General features: G+C 34.2%; 1 protein-coding gene and 1 long non-coding RNA gene across 3 annotated transcripts in view; both read right to left on the bottom strand.

The window, feature by feature from the left end:
* Window positions 1-22,060, bottom strand: part of LOC113519372 (calcium/calmodulin-dependent protein kinase kinase 1) — a 215,073-nt gene that overhangs the window by 104,784 nt on the left and 88,229 nt on the right. Inside the window, exon 1 of one of the 2 annotated variants that reach the window (XM_026904433.3) lies at window positions 14,585-14,889. The exons of the other annotated variant lie outside the window; for it this stretch is intronic. Coding sequence (XP_026760234.2) covers window positions 14,585-14,640 — 56 coding nt within the window. The 5' untranslated portion in view covers window positions 14,641-14,889. Of the gene's footprint in view, window positions 1-14,584; window positions 14,890-22,060 lie in introns of those variants that run through there. 2 annotated transcript variants of the gene reach the window in all.
* On the bottom strand, window positions 5,305-9,460 carry LOC128200886 (uncharacterized). Its single transcript, XR_008252946.1, has 2 exons — window positions 7,065-9,460; window positions 5,305-5,658 (listed from the first exon to the last, which is right to left on the bottom strand). It is a non-coding gene; the product is annotated as an uncharacterized LOC128200886 (long non-coding RNA).

The following is a 22,060-nucleotide window of genomic DNA, read 5'->3' as shown; positions in this document are numbered from 1 at the left end:
CGGAGGAAAGTAGTTTAAAAGTGCTATTGTAAAGGGTAGAGGAACGGTTATTGCTGTGCTTTAAATAAGAGTAGGTGGTTTATTATGTAGTATATTTTGAAAGTATATCTGACATATAATTTATTTATTGGATTCCAAAAAAAGGTGCCTCTTGATTTGTCGGATTTCATTGTGAATATATTACGTAATTGGATACCAATTCAGAAGCGATTTTTAAATTCTTATTATAAATGTTTTTGCAATAGTTTTTTTTTGTATGAAGGGAAAGCGTGACGCCAGTACTCATGTATAGAAGCGGATCGTTGGTATGGCAGAAGAAGCATGGAAGTATGGTAAATGTTGTAGAGATGAGAGCTCTGAGAAGAACGTGTGATGTGTGATGTGTGACGTGCGTGCGTGCGTGCGTGCGTGCGTGCGTGCGGGCGTGAGTGTATGTGTTGAAGTGTGAGTGGCGTTTTTGTGAAGCAATATCTACATAATTTTAGTTACAACTTGATTGATCTGGGACCAAATCAACGATCTCAATGTATTACGTGATTTTTCGGCTGACACAGGCCTTCGTTTCAATAATTCATATTGTACCGCGTCCAAGGTCACAGTAACGGTGACCTTGTTAAAACTCCATGTAATACTAGTACTGTTACTGTAATTGTTTTATAAATATTTAATTGACCGTAAACCATATATTCGGCGTATAATATAGTATCATTGAAATTGCATTTTCAAACTATTAATATTGTTTTAAATATTTAATTAAGGAAGTGAATTAGTATTATAACTTATCAAAGTAGATGACTATTAACTATTCTATATATATATATATATATATATATATATATATATATATATATATATATATATATATATATAAAAATGTAGTTATGTACTTTATGAAATATTTATTAATGTGATCGCTGCGCCCTTCCAGGGTTCGTGTCGATTCTTTACCTTTAATAACTTAAGACCTATATTGTTACAACGTGAAATAGCAATAAATAATTGAATTGAATTGAATTAATTCGTGTTAATTAATGGCTAATAATAAATAGAAACAGAACTTTTTCCAATTTTTCCTATATTTAATAATATATTTTACAAATTCAGTGACGACTGAAGCCGCCATTTTTTTACCAATCAAAATATTGCTCGTTTCCAACAACTAACTTTTACTTTTTGATACGCAATTTTGGCATTTTAAATTAAAATATTTTTTATCTATCTATGAGTATTATATATCTCATCGAGTATTGATGTCAGTGAATTACTGATTAAATCGCTGTCTCAATTGTTATTATAATTAAAAACAAGCACTTAGTAAATTAAATCTAATTATTCTACTATAAATTTTTTAGAAAAATAATAAATAAGTTAAAGATAAACGATTACGACACAAAAATATAACATAATTGTTATTGTTATGCTAATAAACTGTTGTATATATTATATTCATATAATAATATGTCTAATCGGTGGCGCCATCTATCGCTCCCCATTGGTTCTATAAAAAATCAGCGTTTAGTCCTTATGTATGAATGCCTAAACACTTGGCTGAGTGGTGACCATTTTGATCGCATAGTTTCTAAATAGGTGTAAGTTTATTTTATTTATTTATTCATTAAAAACAATTATAACATTATGACAGCAAAAGCCAAATCAATGTTTTACATCTAGTGTAGCACACTAGTTGGGTATATTGCTAACAATATACCCAACCAGGTCGACCTCCTCGCGCTTCCCCCTGGAAACTATCATGGTTAATTCCTGATGAATTCATCATGATGGGCTAACTGGCCTGTTTTCATTCTCATCTATCACCCTTCACTAGAGCTCTGCCAGCGTATCCCGTTAGCGCAGGCGGGGTTACCATACCATTTCCACCCTAAAGAAAAAAAAAACCGATAAAGTCTAGGTCGACCTCCACGTGGTTCCCCCTGGAAACCATCGTGAACAATTCTTGTTGAATTCGTCACGATGGGCTAACTGACCTGTTACATCCTCACCTATCATCCTTGACTGGTGTCCCGCCGGTGTATACCGATAGCGCGGGTGCAGTTACCATTCCATTATCACCCATTAAACTAAAAAACCCGATAAAGTCCACTCAGCGAATCACACAGTCTTATTGTCCATTAATTCTTGAGTACATTAGATTATTTAGTAACAAATGAGTAAATAAGCTTCAATTATTGTGTTGTTAGCCGGCAAGTCTCGCTAATGCTCAGGGGCGGGCTAACAAAACCCACTGCCACGCCGCAATTGTTCCCTTCATTACAATGGAGGACCCAAATAATGGTGCGATATAGTGATGGGCCAGAGTAGGTAGACTCTAGTATTTATTAATTTATTTAAATAACTTTATCGACCAAAGTAAATTAAGATACAAAAGCCGGACTTAATGCTAATAGCATTCTCTACCAGTCAACCTTTGGGATGAACGGTGAATCACGAACACGGTTTTTTTTATACCATTGAGGTAGCAAACAAGCATACGGCTCACCTGATGGTAAGTGGTTACCGTAGCCTATGAACACCTGCAATACCAGAGATATTACGCGCGCGTTGCCGACCCTGAAGAAACCTCCTTACCCCCCTTTTGAAGAACCCCATGCTGTAGTCTTTTGGGAAAACCTCGACAGGGAGCTCATTCCATAACCTGAGTGTTCGTGGGAGGAAACATCACGGTACTCCATTATTGGGATAGGTTGAGAAATTAACAATTAAATTAAAGAAACAATTAAAGAAAATAACAAAAAAATGAATAATGTATACCTATACAAAATAAATAATACATAATACGGCTATGTCCATGGTACTGTTCATGTCTATAGGCGACGGTTACCACTTTCCATCAGGTGGGCCGTCAGCTTGTTTGACATTCTAAGTTGTCTAAAAAAAAATTATACACACGTACTATATGGAATGGAGAAGAGTAAATAGGTAACTTCTTATCTTGATCAGCTGCACCAAATTAGATGCAACATACTTGAAGATCTAATTTAAAATCTGGTGTATGTTTTACCCTAATATATCATCTGAAAGTGGTATGTTTCATTAGTTTTACTCCTTTTGAAATTCACGTGTGTAAAGTGGCGGGCAAAAAGATAGTCTTTTTTTTATACAACTTAGAATGGCAAACAAGCTGACGGCCCACCTGGTGGAAAGTGGTAACCGTTGTCTATAGACATGAGCAGTACTATGGACATAACAGAGTATACTGTGTCGCCCATGATACCCCCCATGCGTTGCCATTCCTGAGGACTCAGGTGTTATTCCTCTGTACCCAGTAAATTCACGCCATATCCCACCCTTCAAACCGAAACACAGCTATGCAAACATAACTGCTTCACGGTTGAAACACGAATGGGACAGAGGTACCCAAGTAATCGACTTTTGTACATAGTCTCCCTCTGGTGTCTTAAAATAAAGTTAGATTTAGAAATCAGCTAAAAAAGTAGGTACTCGAGTCTAACAACATATTCGAATATCCCTACAAATACTCGAGTATTAATCCCAGTTCTTAGAATGGGGTTAGAATTACTACTAAATTTCAAGTTTTTTACGATTACTACTCGAAAAAAAACCTACACGTAAAAATTCGAGTAAAAATTCGATTATCGAAAGAGGCTGACTCGGCACATCACTAGTGTAAGGGAGCTTGTTGAGTTCGCTAGCTACACCATCTTGTTACGGGTGCCTTTGCAGGAAACCTGAGCCCAAGAACACATAATAAATAAAGAAAACATCTTACAAATAACAGGTGCGGATGACAGGCAGCTTCATTAAGATGGGGGAAAAGGTTTTTTTTATGAAATATTAGAGTCGCAAACAAGCAGACGGCCCGACTGATGGAAAGTGATAACTGTCACCTGAATAAACGAACAGCATCTAGAAGACCATAGAATTTGGTATATCTATTATGTTTACCAGAGGGAGGCTTTGTACAAAAGTCGATTGCTTGGGTACCTCTGTCCCATTCGTGTTTCAACCGTGAAGCAGTTGTGTTTGCATGGCTGTGTTTCGGTTTGAACGGTGGGATATGGCGTGAATTTACTGGGTACAGAGGAATAACACCTGAGCCCTCAGGAATGGTAACGCATGGGGGGTATTATAGGCGAAACAGTATGCTCTGTTACGTCCAAGGTACTGCTCATGTCTATAGGCGACGGTTACCACTTTCCATCAGGTGGGCCGTCAGCTTGTTTGCCATTCTAAGTTGTATAAAAAAAAGTCAGCATAGAAGTAGCTATTTTACATATACAGCAAAACCAAACCAACTTGTTTCGTTCCTAAGTACTCGTCCTTGTACAAGTACTTGTCCTGAAAGAGATAGCATTATATGGCTATTGTAGTGTAGGCTTAAACCCGCTTACAAGTCCAAACAACTTCGTGAACGGGCGAATTATGTTAGAAGGCCCTTTAGACAAATGACCAGAGATGAATAACGAAAGCATTGTCATTTTAATTAATACTCGTAGCTCATATTGTATTTACATATTTATAGCCGATTTTAAAAATGTGAGGTTCTTAGTTGTAAGTCGACAACACTTGTAAAAGTACCCACTGAAATAAATAAAAAATTGAGGAACTAGTATATCTATTTTTACTATCACCAGATATTGTCAGTAGTTGCCACGCTTGGCAGACGGGTTGGCAACCGCAATTAGGCTTTGGTGCAGTTTTAACAGGAACGTGGCTGCTCTTTCTTCGACTGTTAAGTTGTTTTAGTCGCCTCTTACGACACCCATATGAAAGATAACCAATAAAGAAAGACCCATATAAAGAAAGGGCTGGCCCATTCTATGCTGGAACCAAACTGCAATATATATATATATATATATATATATATATATATATATATACATAATATATAGATAATAATAATAATAATAAGCCTCAAAAGATGACTGAAATGTGGGGGGAAACGTCCACCGAAATCATTCCAATCGTTATGTCGGTGAACGGTCTTATCCCAACCAGTCTGGAACAACATCTCAGACGGTTGGGATTCCGAGGCGGCTCACTCCCGGGAAAGATGCAGAAAGCGGTGCTCTTAGATTCTGCCCGCATTGCACGCCGGTTTCTCTCCCTGGGGCCCTAAACCCCGGCCGACTGTGCTTCTGCCGGGGGTTAGTTTACCTCCCCAAAGGCCTAACTGCGATTTTCAACCTGTTTGCCAAGCGAGGCAATTACTGGCAAAATTATATATATATATATATATATATATATATATATATATATATATATATATATATATATATATATGTCATCATTCATTTAAATTACTTATTTCGATAAAAAGATCCATTAAAAATGTTCATAACTATATTTTCATGTGGTAACTTCAATAAAAGTTTAAGTAAATAATAAAAAAAAAAAAATATGGCAAGTAGTTATAAAAAAATAGATTATCGACAACTTGACGTGTAAACACCAATAAACTATTGAGAGCAGTTTTTATCAGATCGGCTTCTGTGACGGCGCGCCGCCATCGTTCCACATATGTCTTCACACACACAGCTCGTGCTCACTAGTTCCGGGTACATGCAAATGTATGAGTCTCATACAACATTATCACGTTATTGTGACAGCTGCGCATTGTGCCAACGAGGTTTATTGTTCAAAAGAAACACACACACGTCACATCAGTTCACAGGTTATCTAAAACATGTTTAAATATAGATTTAATTTTAAATATACCAATAAGGGGCCTGTTTTTTTAATTTAATAAAGTTGAAACTTTACATGTGTGATGTTAAACACGTAATGTAAAGAGGGAAAGGGATTGTTAGTAATGGAGACTAAGAATCTCATTGCTAGCAATTAGCGTTGCTATCATGGTTAATTCCTGATGATTTCATCATGATGGGCTAACTGGCCTGTCTTCATTCTCATCTATCACCCTTCACTGGTGCTCCGCCAGCGTATCCCGTTAGCGCAGGCGGGATTACCATACCATTTTCACCCATAAAAAATGCTGCTCGGTACTGTCTTGTTTTTTCTGCCTTGTCTTCCTTCGGGAAGACATGTGTCTTTTTATTTTTTTTAACAAAAGTAATAAAGACAAAAGAAAACTGTCAAAAGGAATAATAATCTTCATTAATTTTTCTACAACATTTATTAGTTTTTAGATAATTTTTTTTTGCTAGTTAAGATCAGTAAAGATCAGTAAAATTTTTGCTTTAACTCTCAATATCTTGAAAGATATTCGAAGTTGTGATAAAGTTTTTTTTTTATACAACTTAGAATGGCAAACGAGCTGACGGCCCACCTGATGGAAAGTGGTAACCGTCGCCTATAGACATGAGCAGTACCATGGACATAACAGAGTATACTGTTTCGCCCATGATACCCCCCATGCGTTGCCATTCCTGAGGACTCAGGTGTTATTCCTCTGTACTCTGTAAATTCACTCCATATCCTACCCTTCAAATCGAAACATAGTGATGCGAACAAAGTATTTAATAAATTACTTTTTAAGTTAAAGAAAGATCAGCGATGTAACTCTCTGTAGCCAGGTGACAGCTGTTCCATGTAGCGCCCTCTGTCGTCATTAGTTTCGTTCAAATAAACTTCGAGTTTCATTACTTTCATATCCGGAGATAAAGTCGTGAAAGGTGTAAGTAATAGGATCATAGTTAAAGTCGTATTCCAAGATGGTAGCACGTTTCAAACAGTACAACTCTTTAAATAACTGGCTATCTCTTAAAGTTAACTAAAATTGGAGGTTATTTTATATTATTTACTAGCTGTATCCTGCAGCTTCACTTGCGAGAATTAGTACCATACCATATATGAAAATAATATAATATACTCAAAAATAATCTGCCCATGCAATTTTTGCTGTACAAATAAAAACGGCCAATTAAATCGTCACAAAATCAATATGGGACCAACACCGAAATAAATAATAGATTGCAAAAAGAATAACCTTCATCGGTATAGAATACCCCCGAAAGCGTAAACCGTTAACGCAGGCGGATTACCATTTCATTTTAATGTTTTAAAATAAAATACCTTCTGCTAAATATAGTAGGTAAATATAGCCATAATAAATAAATACATACGTATTGATGTAAGTAGATTATATCGTGTCACATCCTTGTGAAAAGGAAACCTTTTAGACAAAATGTGACCTACTTGTGCCTATTTCAGTCACAATGCTCGTAATTCTGAGTGTTTTTGTATAAAATGAAAGCGTTTCACGGGTAAAATGGTTTGGCGCGCTTTTGGGCTGTATGTGAACACACCGCAGATCTAGGAATAAATTAAAAAATAAAACCTTTTAAAAACTGTGATACATATTGTGGCCGTGTGAATTTTGTTTATAAATTGTTATTTAATATGTCTATTAGTTTATATTGTGCTAGCTAGCATTTACCCACGACTTTGCCCGCGTGACCAGGATTGTGTTTATTGTTTGGGATTTGACGATGTTTGATTGAGCCGTTAAAACGCGAATAGATTACAAATAAACAAACGGACTCATTTCAATTTCACATTTATATTATTTTTTTATTTATTTAAATAACTGTATTGATCAAAAGAAAATATGGTACAAAATATGAAAGGTTGTGCAGAGATACTCAATGGCGGTTTAAAAAAAATGAATTTATTTATATTTTAGTAAAAGATATATTTATATTACATGAATCAATGCATAAATGGATCAGGCGACTATCTTAAGAAAAACATATTGGTCAATGAAGTTTAAATAAATAAATAAATAAGTGTATTTTCATCAATAAAATGATATGTCTATGTCTAGTTAGTCCATACTAGAGAACAGGTAACAGTCTCCAATCCAAAAATATAGGTACCTTTTTAATTTATATTTCAATAAATAACTACAACCTTGGATTGTACACATGACTTTTATCATTCCATTAAATATATTCCTGAGCTTTTATACACGTGTTAGAAAATCTTAATATCGCGTTGTAGCACACACATATACTAAAATAACAACTCCATCTAGTGGTCAACCCGAGGAGTTGTTGAAAATTATAATAATTGCGATGCAAATGCGGCTAAACTATTAAATATTTATTAGAACGACGAGAAAAATAAAATGAGTATTATATTTTTAAGTTTCCTTTTTTTTTAATTTGAATACAATAGACATTTTTTTTTTCATTTATTATGACTTTGGCGAAAGCCATCAGACAAAAAGTATATACAATCGACAGAATGCATTATATATATTTTTTTATAATAAAAAAGCATAAGTGGCCAGTACGTGCAATAATAAAAAGAGTTTGTTCTCACATATTAAATTGAATCTGCAACAGGAGTATTTCTGTTGTTTCCATAGTTACTCAATACGGATTATACACAGCCGAAAGATGCTGACTATGGCGTTTGACAAGCCCAGTCACACGTCACTGCTGACCCTCGTCGTGACGCAATCGAAAGAACCAGTAAGTGGCATAAAACTAGTCACACTAGTTCGTGTACGTAACACGTCATTATTTTCACTAGCTGGTTTAACTGTAGTTTTACGTAACCGAAACTGATTCGTGTAACATGCTGTTTTTTACTCCCAGATTTTTTTTTAAGTTACAAAAAGCGTTGATGCTGACAGGATCATGATTTATAGATTTATCATCGTCATCATATAAGTTGGTAACTGTCCACTGCTGAACATAGGCCTCCCCAAGAAAGAAAGATTTTCCAGTAGTCGCCACGCAACAACAAACCCCAACTGGGTTTGATGATGTTTTAATAGGGACGCTACTGCTTATTCCACGACCATTAAGTTCCCTTCTCTTACGACATCCACGGGAAAGGAAGTGGTGGCAAGTTGTTTGCCGGGACCACACAGATTTTTAGATTACTTGACAATATTTTATGTAATTTTTCAATTTTTTTTTTATACAACTTAGAATGGTGAACAGGAAAGTGGTAACCATCGCCTATAGACATGAACTGTATAAAGGATTTTTTTTATAAGTTATTTATCTGTGGATAAAATTTCTAATGTGTCCAAAATATCCTGCATTATCGCAGTAAATTTTTTTAGTTAACACATAAAATGTTTTACAGATAAATAAGATATAAGATTTTCTTCATAGACTATACAGAATATTTTTTTGTTACAACTTTGTGTCTATTCCACGATATTCATTCTCTTTGGTCACTTATTGTAAATGTTTGTAATTCAGCTGGCACGCGCGGGATGTTGTCGAAGTCGTTGCATTTAAATTTCAAAGTGTTTTGTCGTGGAACACACGCCATTTTAAAAATGGCCACCGTATTGAGATGTTGCTATTTTGAGACTAGAATCTCAGATTTTTTGCAATGATATCATAACGATAAAGTTAGATTTATATAAAGGGAGCAAGGAACAAGTGGAACTAGTTGAATTAAAAAATATTACCATCCTTTTTTTATATAGTATTTCGACTTTGTAGATGTAAAGCCAATATTTGAGCAATATTTTAATACCATGTCTATTGACCAAATGTCATTGTCTATGGTCTAGTTTATTTTTTTTTACCACGAGTTACAGTTGTTAGATGCCTAACCATTTTGTTACATTCTAACTACAATAGTAAAAAACAACACTATGTTTTTATATGATATTACTTTTTTGCTAAATTACGATACCACAATGTTTATAGTATAAAAAATATTAAATCTAACGTAGTGATAACTCGTTCTGTGGCAGTATTTATCTTTGCAATATACTATAGATCATATTTGAGTAATTTAATTAATACTCATCTAAAATTAAAGTTACGTATTGAAATAATTAAACTTTTAGACCCTTTCGTACTTTATATTCAGATGGACAATGGCATATCGAATTTTAGTTTGTGAGGCCTTATTTTAGCGATGCGATATTTGAGTTTTCGGCTCATTCGTTGTTATCTAGTTGGTATTGGTGATCGATATTGAGAATTTAAATTTGGAATCAAAAGTTATTGACGCTTCGATCCTTTATTAGATCAATATATATAGATATTGTAACTAAAATATATAAATATGCTATATATTCTTCTCTATTTAGATTTAATAGTTTCCTTTTGTCTGTGTTACAAATTCATGCACTCTCTTCTAGTCAGCTCTATCCCAGGCCATATCCTTGACCTCCCTATACGACATGACACCTAGTGTTTCTTTTACCTGTCCCATGTAGTTATTCCTCGGTCTTCCCCTTCCTCTTTTGCCCTCTATCTTTCCTTCTACAATGCTGTTTAAAAATCGTCATTTCGAATAAGGCGACCCAGCATTTTGCCTCTTCTATTCTCTATACGGTGCTAAAGTTTAACTCCGGCCCTTGTTAACCGATTTGGAAGTTTTTTTATCTGAAAAAATATACTCACAGGCTTGTCTCAAATTTTTTTTTATCGAAACCGATTTAGTAGTTTAGTTTTTAAATGAAAAGAACTGGTTTTGTCACAATTGAATTCGGTTTTTTGTGGGGCGTAATTTTGAATTATGCCCAGTCTTTTTGCTCTGCTGTAGAGTCGCAAATTTGGACTTTCCCACTGTTGGAACTTCACTGACGACCGTTTACTTTTTATTGAGACAAACTTAAGAGAGATTTACCGAGGTCAATCAATATAGGTACCTCTCTCAATTACGTAAACGGAGTTACTTTTTTTTTAATGCGTGATAATGGAATGGTAACCCCGCCTGCCCTATCGGTATACACCGGCGGGGCACCAGTGAAGGATGATAGGTGAAGAGGAAGCAGGTCAGTTAGCCCATCGTGACGAATTCAACAAGAATTGTTCACGATGGTTTCCAGGGGAAACTTAAAGGGTATATTGATAGCAATGGGGACTAGCCTCCCCAGTACTAACAATCCCTTTCCCCCAGCGGAGTAACGTGTAACAACTAGTAAATAATAAATCGTAGGCCACATTTGTTTTGAATTATCCAATTATTAACACTTCTTTATGAGGAAAATTGTTATGTTTACTTATAAAATTATATACATGCGTAATCTATTTCTATAAGTAGGTATTTATTAACAGAGAGCGTTTTAAGTGGTTTACAAGTATAGTTAGATGAATCCTACGCACACCATGACAATATGCAACATTAGGGGGGAAAGGGATTGTCAGTAATGGAGACTAAAAATCCCATTGCTAGCAATATACCCAACCAGGTCGACCTCCTCGTGGTTCCCTCTGGAAACTATCATGGTTAATTCCTGATGAATTCATCATGATGGGCTAACTGGCCTGTTTTCATTCTCATCTATCACCCTTCACTGGTGCTCCGCCAGCGTATCCCGTTAGCGCAGGCGGGGTTACCATACCATTTTCACCCATCAAAAAAAAAAAAAACACCTATTAAAAATACGATATAATAAATAAAAAATAGATAGTAGAATAATTTAAATTCACGATTGGGACTCAACACAACGTGATTACGGCATTATTCTTATTATATAGCTATTTACCTGTAACCACGTCACGTTCAGCGCTCATAATGAATTAAACATATGTAAACAGCACGTTTACAATTAGTTAAATAATTGATTGAAATTGTATCTACAGATTTTTTTTATACAACTTAGAATGGCAAACAAGCTGACGGTCCATCTGATGGAAAGTGGTAACCGTCGCCTATACACATGAGCAGTACCATGGACATAACAGAGTATACTGTTTCACCCATGATACCCCCCATGCGTTGCCATTCCTGAGGACTCAGGTGTTATTCCTCTGTACCCAGTAAATTCACTGTCATATCCCACCCTTCAAACAAGAGTTACAGAGATCACAGACTTAGTTATAATGTTTGTTTAATCTTGTTATATACTAGCGATTATACCCGGCTTCGCATGAATAGATAGAATTTTCAAAAATAATACGTTACTGACAATGTAGCTTTCTATAGGTGAGTTTTTAAAATCAGTCGAGTAGTTAATTTTTTTTTAATATAAACAAACTAAAAATCAAATTTTTACTCTTTGCAATATTAGTATAGACTAGTTTTTAACCGCAACATCGTACGCGTGTATTTTGTAAGGTAACTGCATCTAGACGCATCTATCAAGTTAAAACATACACCAGTTTTCAAGTTAGACTTCCAGAAATACAACTGTGAAAATTGCATTCAATTTGGTGTTGCATTTAATTTGATAGTCTTTGCGTGATACTGAAACAAACGCAGTGTAGGACGACCCCCCACTAGATGGAGTGGACGACCTCAAATGCATTGCAGGGAGTCAGTGGATGCAGGTGGCTCAGGACCGTTCTTTATGGCAGTCTATGGGGGAGGCTTATGTCCAGCAGTGGACGGATGACGGCTGAGATGATGATGATGACTGGAACAAACATACAGACGCACAGTGCCTCCAATCAAACTGTTTATAATTACTCCTCTCCATCCAAAGGTTGCCTGGAAGAGATCGCTCTTAGCGATAAGGTCGCCCATTGTTTTCTCATTGTGATTATATCTTGTAATTGTTTGTATCTATAATAAGTTTACTATTGTAATCTTTTGGAGGAAACAATAAAGAGTATCTATCTATCTATCTATATATATATACATATATATACACATATAATATATATATATATATATATATATATATATATATATATATATATATATATATATATATTTTTTTTTTTTTTTTTTTAATATTTCCTGTATACATTCGAAGGTCGCGATGTTTTGTAAACACATTGAAAATATTTTAATTAAGAATGCGGAATCGTATGTTTAAAAATAGATATTTATTTAAAAAAAAAAAGTTTCTGTCGTCATCGCAAGGAGAGGGAGACTTTGTACAAAAGTCGATTGAATGGGTACCTCTGTTCCATTCGTGTTCCTACCGTGAAGCAGTTGTATTTGCTTGGCTGTGTTTCGGTTTGAAGGGTGGGATATGGCGTGAATTTACTGGGTACAGAGGAATAACACCTGAGTCCTCAGGAATGGCAACGCATGGGGGGTACCATGAGAGAAACAGTATATGTGTGTACTGTTATGTCCACGGTACTGCTCGTGTCTATAGGCGACGGTTGCCACTTACCATCAGGTGGGCCGTCAGTTTGTTTGCCATTCTAAGTCGTATAAAAAAAAAGAATATCGGAACAATACGAGAGAAACTCTACACAAAAAAATAACACATCAAAATTGTTTCGGAAAATGTATTCTGTAAAATTTCGCATTCGTTTCACAACTCACTTCATTTCCAATTTCATTTCACTTAAATTGCACTTCATATAAATATCAAACTTGTAACACATTTTTTAAATAACTTTCTTTTTTTTCTATTTATTCCGCTTTACTTTATGCTTTAGTCGTAGGTATTTTTCTGCCTTATTTTCTTTTTAATTTAATTTTTCAAACTAACGGAGTTAAAAGATTACAATCCTAAAAAAAATACATCCGATTGAAAATATCCTTGTTTTAAAGTCGATTGATAAATCAAATTGAATAAAAGCTTTTAAAAAAGAGTTTATAAAAAAAAGGCTGCAGAAAATTGATTAAATATAACTGTCATCATTGTGTTCTCTTTTATTTGATATTTATATGTTGTATTTAATATATATATATATATGACTAATCTGAAAATACATCCTTTCAGATACAAAAGAATTTTCCAAATAGGTTTTCCAATCGGTAAACATAAATAAAATACAACCGAATTGAAATACTCCATCTTTTTGAAGTCGGTTAAAAACACAGACAAATTAATTAAAACTCTTTTAAAATCGATTAAAATAATTAATATAATGGTGCACTTATCTCATAAAAGGATTTAATTACTTCCATTTAACGTTTAAATGCGTGAATTTTTATATAATTATGTCACAGATAAGGCGAGAGTTAACGAGTAGGTAGACGAGGGCGATGGTATTTTTAAAATAAAAAAAAAAGAATAATTAAAATAACTTGTCTATGGTAATGTAATGTATATCTTTTAGGTACAAAGACAAATTAATTGAGAATGTTATGATACTTTTACAAATGTACTTATTGTATTTATTGTTCTGTACTTTTATTCACTACTAGCTTTATCCCGTGACTTTGCCCGTTTCGAACTTTGAATCATTAAATATATAAAGTATCCTATGTGTTGTATATGTTATGTGTTGTATGTTGTGTGTATATGTTAAGGTATAAACTAGCCTTGTACCAAATTTAATTCAAATCTGTTTAATAGTTTTTGCGTGAAACAATAATAAACATCAATCCATGCACCCATAGTTACATATTTTGGCATTTATTATATTAATATGATGTTGTATAATATAATTAAATTATCCTAATATATATCCTTTGATTTCATAAACTGGTACACCCAGGAATCGAACCCTGAACTAGATAAATAAAGCAATGTTAATTTTATATATGTGTTTTATATAAAATTATATAAAACACATATAAAATATATGTATTTGTGTGAAATATATGAAAATAAGTTTATAATATGTTTATAATATTCGTACAACATATTTTTTTTACAAATTACTGGTACTTAATAAATTCCTTGATTATTTACTTCACGCAATTATAATATGATTACTATATTCATGTTTCATTCAATATATTAACTTATTTACAACTTAATAAAATTAAACAATATTTTTAATACAAGTTTAGTATCTACACTTACTTGTCAACAACAACTGTTGGGTCCATTCGCTCCGTTTCGATCACAACACCATTCATTATACTTAAAAAAAAAACACTACCACTTCTCTATAGTCTAAAAAGATCACTTAAAAACTTTTGGCGACACCAAAAAGGCAGTTAAAGCACCTTGACATTTCAAAATAACTGGCACAAATGATGTTCTTGTGTTTAAAAAAAAAATATAAATCTCCGATCGCGATCTATTCTAAAGTTTGAAAACGAAATAGAAACAAAATCAAAAACGGAACGTGCGCCTCGGTCAAGACGCCATGCGTTTCTGTTGGCGGGCCGGCCAGCAACGTGGTTGTGGCGGCGCCGTCATAGAATAGGCATGCGTCGATTTATGTAAATAATTACATCATGTTTTTGAAAAAGGAACGGAAATTATATAAAAATAAATTATTTTTTCTTTATTATAAAATTAAATGTTTTTAATTTTATAACCAGTTGTAATTGTAGTCTTTCATAGAATAAGCACGTTTGAATTATGAAATTTAAGCAGTAAATATTTTTGAAAAAGGAATTGAAGAATTCAAATAAAATGATTTACTTTTTTTTAAATAAAGTACATTGGTGTTTGCTTTTTTTATAGTCACAGATTAAGTCTGTGTTTTTTGTTAATATAATATTTTCCATGAAGTAAATTAAAATAAGCATAAGTATAATAAACATAATGTATGAAAATTTATATTATTGGGAAAATATATTTATATTTTTTATAATATTTAGTTATTTAAACTTCAATGCGTAATTATATAAGTAAGTGTACATATGGCGGACTTGACACCTAATGGCGTTCTCTACCAGACAACCATGAGGCGAACAGAAAATTTAAATAGGAAGTGCATTTACTACTAATATATGTATAAATATAACAATCTTCTTCGAGATAAATCAAAATTGCCGTACTGGCCAGATACATGCGGACAGTGGCCGGTAAAAGTTGTATGATAATCCATGTCTGTCGTGTTTTGCGGCCAGATAAATTACTATGTAAACTCATATCTGTCTTGTAATTTAAAAATGGAATGACCGTTTACTTCGAAACATGGCTACCAAGGAGGTAACTAACAAAAGGTTTTATTTAAATTTCGCACTGGCTTGCAAATAGAAAGCTGTTTATTGAAAAAGAAAACAAAGGAACATTACGGCGCGTGAAATATTATTATTGTTCGTTATTCGTCATTGAACTTAAAAAGTAAAATTGTGCTTTTGATTTCCGCGCATTGTTTGAGAAAAGTACTATACAAGTCTTGGCCACAACTAGGCATTGATGGACTCACGTGTGTGTGCCTCGGCTACGTCTCGGCCCACATTTGCACGTTCGTCCATCAATGTCTCAGTTGCTGACCGCTGCAGTAATGTACTATATATTTTATAATAATATACAAATATATATTGTTTTATAAATTAAATTGGCGTCATTATGTTATTGTTGTGTAATATAGTTAGACATATTTAGATAAGCGTATCTATTGGTAGTGGCGCTACTAATTGATTTGTTAATAAGAGCATTCCAATACGAATGACGTTTATTCATCAATTTACGTTACGAAAATTATAAAATATATATATAAATTAAAAAAAAAAAGACTAATTATTTAGACACGTGACGTAGCTCGTGTTACCGTTCGTCTGTATATTATTATAATAATAATAATAATTGGTCGCGTGGTCCCGGCATAGAACAGGTCACTCCTTCCTTTCCAGTGGGTGTCGTAAGAGGCGGCTAAAGGAGAGTGAGTGATGGGCAGCGGCGTCCCTCTTAAAACATCTCTAAAGACTGACTGCGGTTGCCAATCTGTCTACCAAGCGTGGTAGCTACTGGCAATACTCCCCAAGAGGGAGGCTTATGTTCAGCAGTGGACAGTTAGAGGTTGGTATAATGATGATGATGATGATGATGAATATGATTAATAAATAAAAATTAAAAATATAAAATTATTTTTTATTTCCTTATCATGAATACCTATTAATATCTTGTTTCTGGGCATTGGTCTCTAGTGATTGCAATCCAGCGGCGTTTTCAATCCAGCTGGATTCTTGCTGGATCGACTTGAATCCAGCTGGATCCAGCGCGGATCCAGCAAAATGTGTAATGAAAATAAGAAGACGACACTTTTGAGAGTTTTTTTTTATTAATTTATACTTCTCACGATAAACTATGAAATCTTTCACTCATTTGGCGATGTCTTATATCAATTTGCTTTGGTTTCTCAATCATTTGAGATCAAAAGAATTAACTTAAAATTAAATAACATATAACCTCATACAACATTTAAGATAATGGATCCAATATGTTTAAAAAGGCGCTGAATCCAGCTGGATTGCTGAATGTTGGATCCAGCAATTGTAATCACTATTGGTCTCTCTTTAAAGGTAGGTTATTAGTATTAAGTTATGACGTCGGCGAGCCAACTTGCTATAGTCTTGTAATATAACTAGCTTTTGCCCGCGGCTTAATCCGCGTGACCAGGATATGTTCGCTGGCCAGTATAAAAAGTAGACTAGGACACCAATGAAGGGTGATAAATGAGACTGAATTCCGTCCTCCTACATTCTTCACGACTCTGGAACGCGCTTCCTGATACCATTGAGAGACTACCGACTAAACCGTCTTTCAAAAAAAAAACGTTCACGCTCACTTTTTTACTTTATCCGAGCAGTAAGTTTATATTATTCTCAATTTCGTGTATAATATAGTATATGTCATATATGTGTAAGTATATTTGTTATTCATATATATTTATTCGTTTATATATGTAATTTTAGTATGTATGTATATCAATAATTACTAGTACCGCATTCGAGTATTCTGACACTTCCCTATGGTTGACTGGGAGAGAATGCTTTTAGCATTAAGCCCGCCATGTACACATATATGTACTAATGAATAAATAAATAAATGAAAAGGTAGGTTAATTAGCTTATCGTGATGAATATACCTGGAATTCAGCACGATGGTTTCCAGGGGGAATTACTTGAAGGCCGACCTGACAGGGTATATTGCTAGCAATGGGACTGGTAGTCCGCATTACTAACAATCCCTTCTCCCCTATTTATTATATTAGTATGGATTATTTATATATATTTTAACCTTAGATTATATAGTATCTCCATACAAATGCTTCGAGAAAAGCGGGTAAATTTTTCATACAATTCTGCATGATAAATAGTTATGACCGATTTCTTTATAACTTCTACGTCTATTTTGTCTTATAAATTCTACATCCTTTTCAATGCGTAAAAACCCATTTTATTTATTAAACAATTAAATACAGATATCGTCATAGTGGTAGAATACTGACGGATCTGACAAATATTACATATATAGATCCGTCAGTATTCTACCACTATGACGATATGTCATGATACATTTTATGCGTAAGCATATAGAACATTGATAAAAAAACGAGTCAGCTAATATGACAATTAGCTGACAAAAAGTCGACCCGTCTTTGAGGCTCGACGCTCTATCTATATACAATCAAAGATTTGAACATTTAATGCCTATATTGTGTGTATGTAATCTATGAGAGGAACCAGTTGCTCCACGGCGTGTGGGAACCGAGGCGCGCGCAGTCGCAACACTGCTGAGACGGCCACCGTTCGCCGGCTCACCCACAACTGGCCGTTTAAGTTACACTTTTACCATCCTTCTAAAAATGTGCTAATTTTAAACAGCCTACAAAATCAAAGGCAGCGCAAACGCCATAAAATCGATTTCATTTTCACACTGTACTCATCATATACATTTCTCTTAATCGTCGCTCCACATCCTTATGAAGCAAATAAATTAATAAATAACTATTTTGCAAGTGTAACAATGTTTGCTAATTATTTTATTATTAATTTATATATTTATTGAACAGGAAAAGTCCTAAGTCCACCGGTGGGACGTCAGTGGGCTTTTAATGTTATTACTCACTATTACTCATACCTGCACAAGGTCGAGTCATTTGTTAACTTCATATTTTAATGGAATAGATTAGACGAAAGTAATTTTATCCATTAACTTAACGAATTTGAGTAGAGGCGCGTTGCATGTGTAAAAATGAGATGGGCTGGATTAAATACATTAGAAAATAACTCGAATTAGTTATAACTACAATGTTCTTTTTTTTTTATATCACTGAGGTGGCAAACAAGCATACGGCCCACCTGATGGTAAGCGGTTACAGTAGCCTATGAACGCCTGCAATACCAGGGGTATCACGCGCGCGTTGCCGACCCTGAAGAAACCTCTTTACCCCCTTTTGAAGAACCCCATGCTGTAGTCTCTTTAGGAAAACCTCGGCAGCTCATTCCATAACCTGAGTGTTCGTGGGAGAAAGCATCTCTGAAACCGCGTTGTACGCGACCATTTAGGCTGTAAGGTATGAGGGTGAACATCGACAGGGAGTCGATGGCGAGCCGTACGATGAAAGTGGCCGCAGGCATCATATTGAATAATTCCTCTGAGCACAATCCGTTGTATAAGCGGTAGAACATGCAGAGTGAGTAAATATTTAACCTTTAATTATTTTAATGAAAAAAGTGTTTTTTTTTTTTTTGGTTACTACATTAACACATTCACAATAATCTTTTTAAGTATCCGTATTTTTAAATTTATTTTTGATAAACGCATTTATTCATATGAAAGTTGTATAAATTTAAAATATAAGATTTGACATTACATAAATAAGGTTTTTGAAATACCTCTGAATTTTCTTTTGTGCATGTCGAGCTATTTTATTAGCTTGTAACCTGATTTCAATGATTATTTTAAAAATTTTTTTTTTTAAATATACCAAATTGTTATTGAACATATTTGTACAAAAGTCGATTGCTTGGGTGCCTCTGTCCCATTCGTGTTTCAACCGTGAAGCAGTTGTGTTTGCATGGCTGTGTTTCGGTCTGAAGGGTGGGATATGGCATGAATTTACAGGGTACAGAAGAATAACACCTGAGTTCTCAGGAATGGCAACGCATGGGGGGTATCATGGGCGAAACAGTATACTCTGTTATGTGCATGGTACTGCTCATGTGTATAGGCGACGGTTACCACTTTCGATCAGGTGGACCGTCAGCTTGTTTGCCATTCTAAGTTGTATATAAAAAAAATACTTGTAATACACATGAAAATTTTACCGTTATTTTTTTTTTTTATTAAATTCTATTCTGCCGGCCCCTATTACAAATAAGTAAAATTATAGATAGGTGTTAAATATATGCTTAGACATTTTACTACAAAAATGTATCTAATATCTATTTATGTCTAAATAAAAAAAAACACTTTCTTATTAAAAATAAAAAAAGAATTTTATTTTGATAAATCTATAGATATTGGAAATAATATTTAACCAATTATAAAAAAAAGTATTGTGATTAATAGTCACAGTACAGTGTTTAAAATTGTTCATCTCTACTGTATCATAAGAACAAGGAATTACATAGAAGGAATGATAAAATAAAAAACTTAATGGTCGAGGATGAGGGGGGGAAGGGATTGTTAGTAATGGATGATTAGTAATGTTTTCATTCTCATCTATCACCCTTCACTGGTGCTCCGCCAGCATATCCCGTTAGCGCAGGCGGGGTTACCATACCATTTTCACCCATCAAAAAAAAACTCCCCTTACAGGGGTGGAGGGCTATATTCAGCAGAGGATAGTAACCGAGATATATAATGATGATGTAATAGTCCTCTTTAAACTGTAATAGTTATGAAAATACAGCTGTCTTCATTCATATACAATGTTTAAATTTATGTTATCCTGTTTAAGACAAAATAGCTGAGCGTAGGTGGCTGAGAAATGGCAATTAACTTGTCCACCTACTGCTTCGGTGATGGTTAGAATTAGTTAACAAGGATTCTCATTTTATTATAATTGTTTATTTAACTCTTGCTATTGCATCAAAAACACATATATATATACTAATATTATAAAGAGGAAAACTTTGTTTGTTTGGTTATAATGAATAGGCTCAAAAACTACTGGGCCGTTTTAAAAAATTCTTTTACCATTCGAAAGCTACAGTATCCACGAGTAACATAGGCTAAATTTTATTTTGGAAAAAAATAGGGTTCCGTAAAATATTTGGGTTTTTCGGACACAAGGTGTAAAAAATCAACCAGAAAAGTTATTTATTTTGCTTACGCTGCCTAAACTATAAAAGATAGAACCATAGAATGTTCTAATTAATTGTAGATCTTATAAATATCTACAAAAATGTCCGCGACACACTATACCTATCTATGTCGAGTGAGGCACAATAACCATTTTTGTTTATTTAAAAATCTTGATTTTTTTGGACTACATTTAAACGCATTTATTTTACTCATGCTATTAATCCTTATCAAAATCAATTATTTCATCACTAAGTACAGTTTATGTAGATAATATTTGCTCTTTGAATGATTAAAATTGGACGTTTTGTTTTGAAGTTATGGTGAAATTAAAATATTACGATTTTTTTTTATACATCTTAGAATGGCAAACAAGCTAATGGCTCACCTGATCGAAAGTGGTAACCGTCGCCTATAGACATGAGCAGTAACATGAACATAACAGAGTATACTGTTTCGCCCATGATACCCCCCATGCGTTGCCATTCCTGAGGACTCAGGTGTTATTCCTCTGTACCCAGTAAATTCACTACCATATCCCACCCTTCAAACCGAAACACAGCCATGCAAACACAACTGCTTCACGGTTGAAACACGAATGGGACAGAGGTACCCAAGCAATCGACTTTTGTACAAAGTCTCCCTGTGTGTGTGAACCTGCTTTTTTAAAGGGGGTTGAAAATCCGTTCCGAACGATGTAATCTCGTAATCAACGATAAGAACCTTTTTTCAGTAATTTATTACCACATAAGGTCATATAGCGTGGCATAGCTTTTTGGACCATTCATTTTTGTATAGATGGATATTTGTTTGTCTTTCACACAAAAACCACTGAAAGGATTTGAATGAAATTTGTTAAACAGAGTTATTTCCTAATTTGGCACACATAATACTTTATATAATTATTTACGTGAGCAAAACCGCGGGACGCAGCTAGCTGGTGTACCAATCAAGCGTGTCCTTCGCACGGGTAATTGACTGCAATCATGGCTGCCTGAATTCATAACTGCTGGCAATTACGGATTTCAGCGATATATGCCCACTGGCGATCAAATTAATTGGCGGTGATTAATTTGACATAGTACATTTAAATAAATATATCTACATATTTCCGAAGCGATACGACAACATAACCCTCAAGAAAAGAGTATATTCCTTTTTAAAAGGCCGGCAGCACACCTGCAATACCACTGGTGTTGTGGGTGATCATGGGCGGCGGTAGTCACTTACTAATACTAACTATTCAATAAATAAAATGAGTTTTTACGCATTAAAAAGATGTAAAAATTATAAAACAAATAAACATAGAAGTTGTAAAGGGAATAAACATAACTATTTATCACGCGA

Source organism: Galleria mellonella, unplaced genomic scaffold (assembly GCF_026898425.1).
Source record: "Galleria mellonella isolate WM207_F2 unplaced genomic scaffold, CSIRO_AGI_GalMel_v1 utg3070, whole genome shotgun sequence".
In the NCBI taxonomy this organism is placed as follows: Eukaryota; Metazoa; Arthropoda; class Insecta; order Lepidoptera; family Pyralidae; genus Galleria; species Galleria mellonella.
Note: the sequence above shows the minus strand (reverse complement) of the source record. Positions and strands in the feature narration are given on the sequence as shown.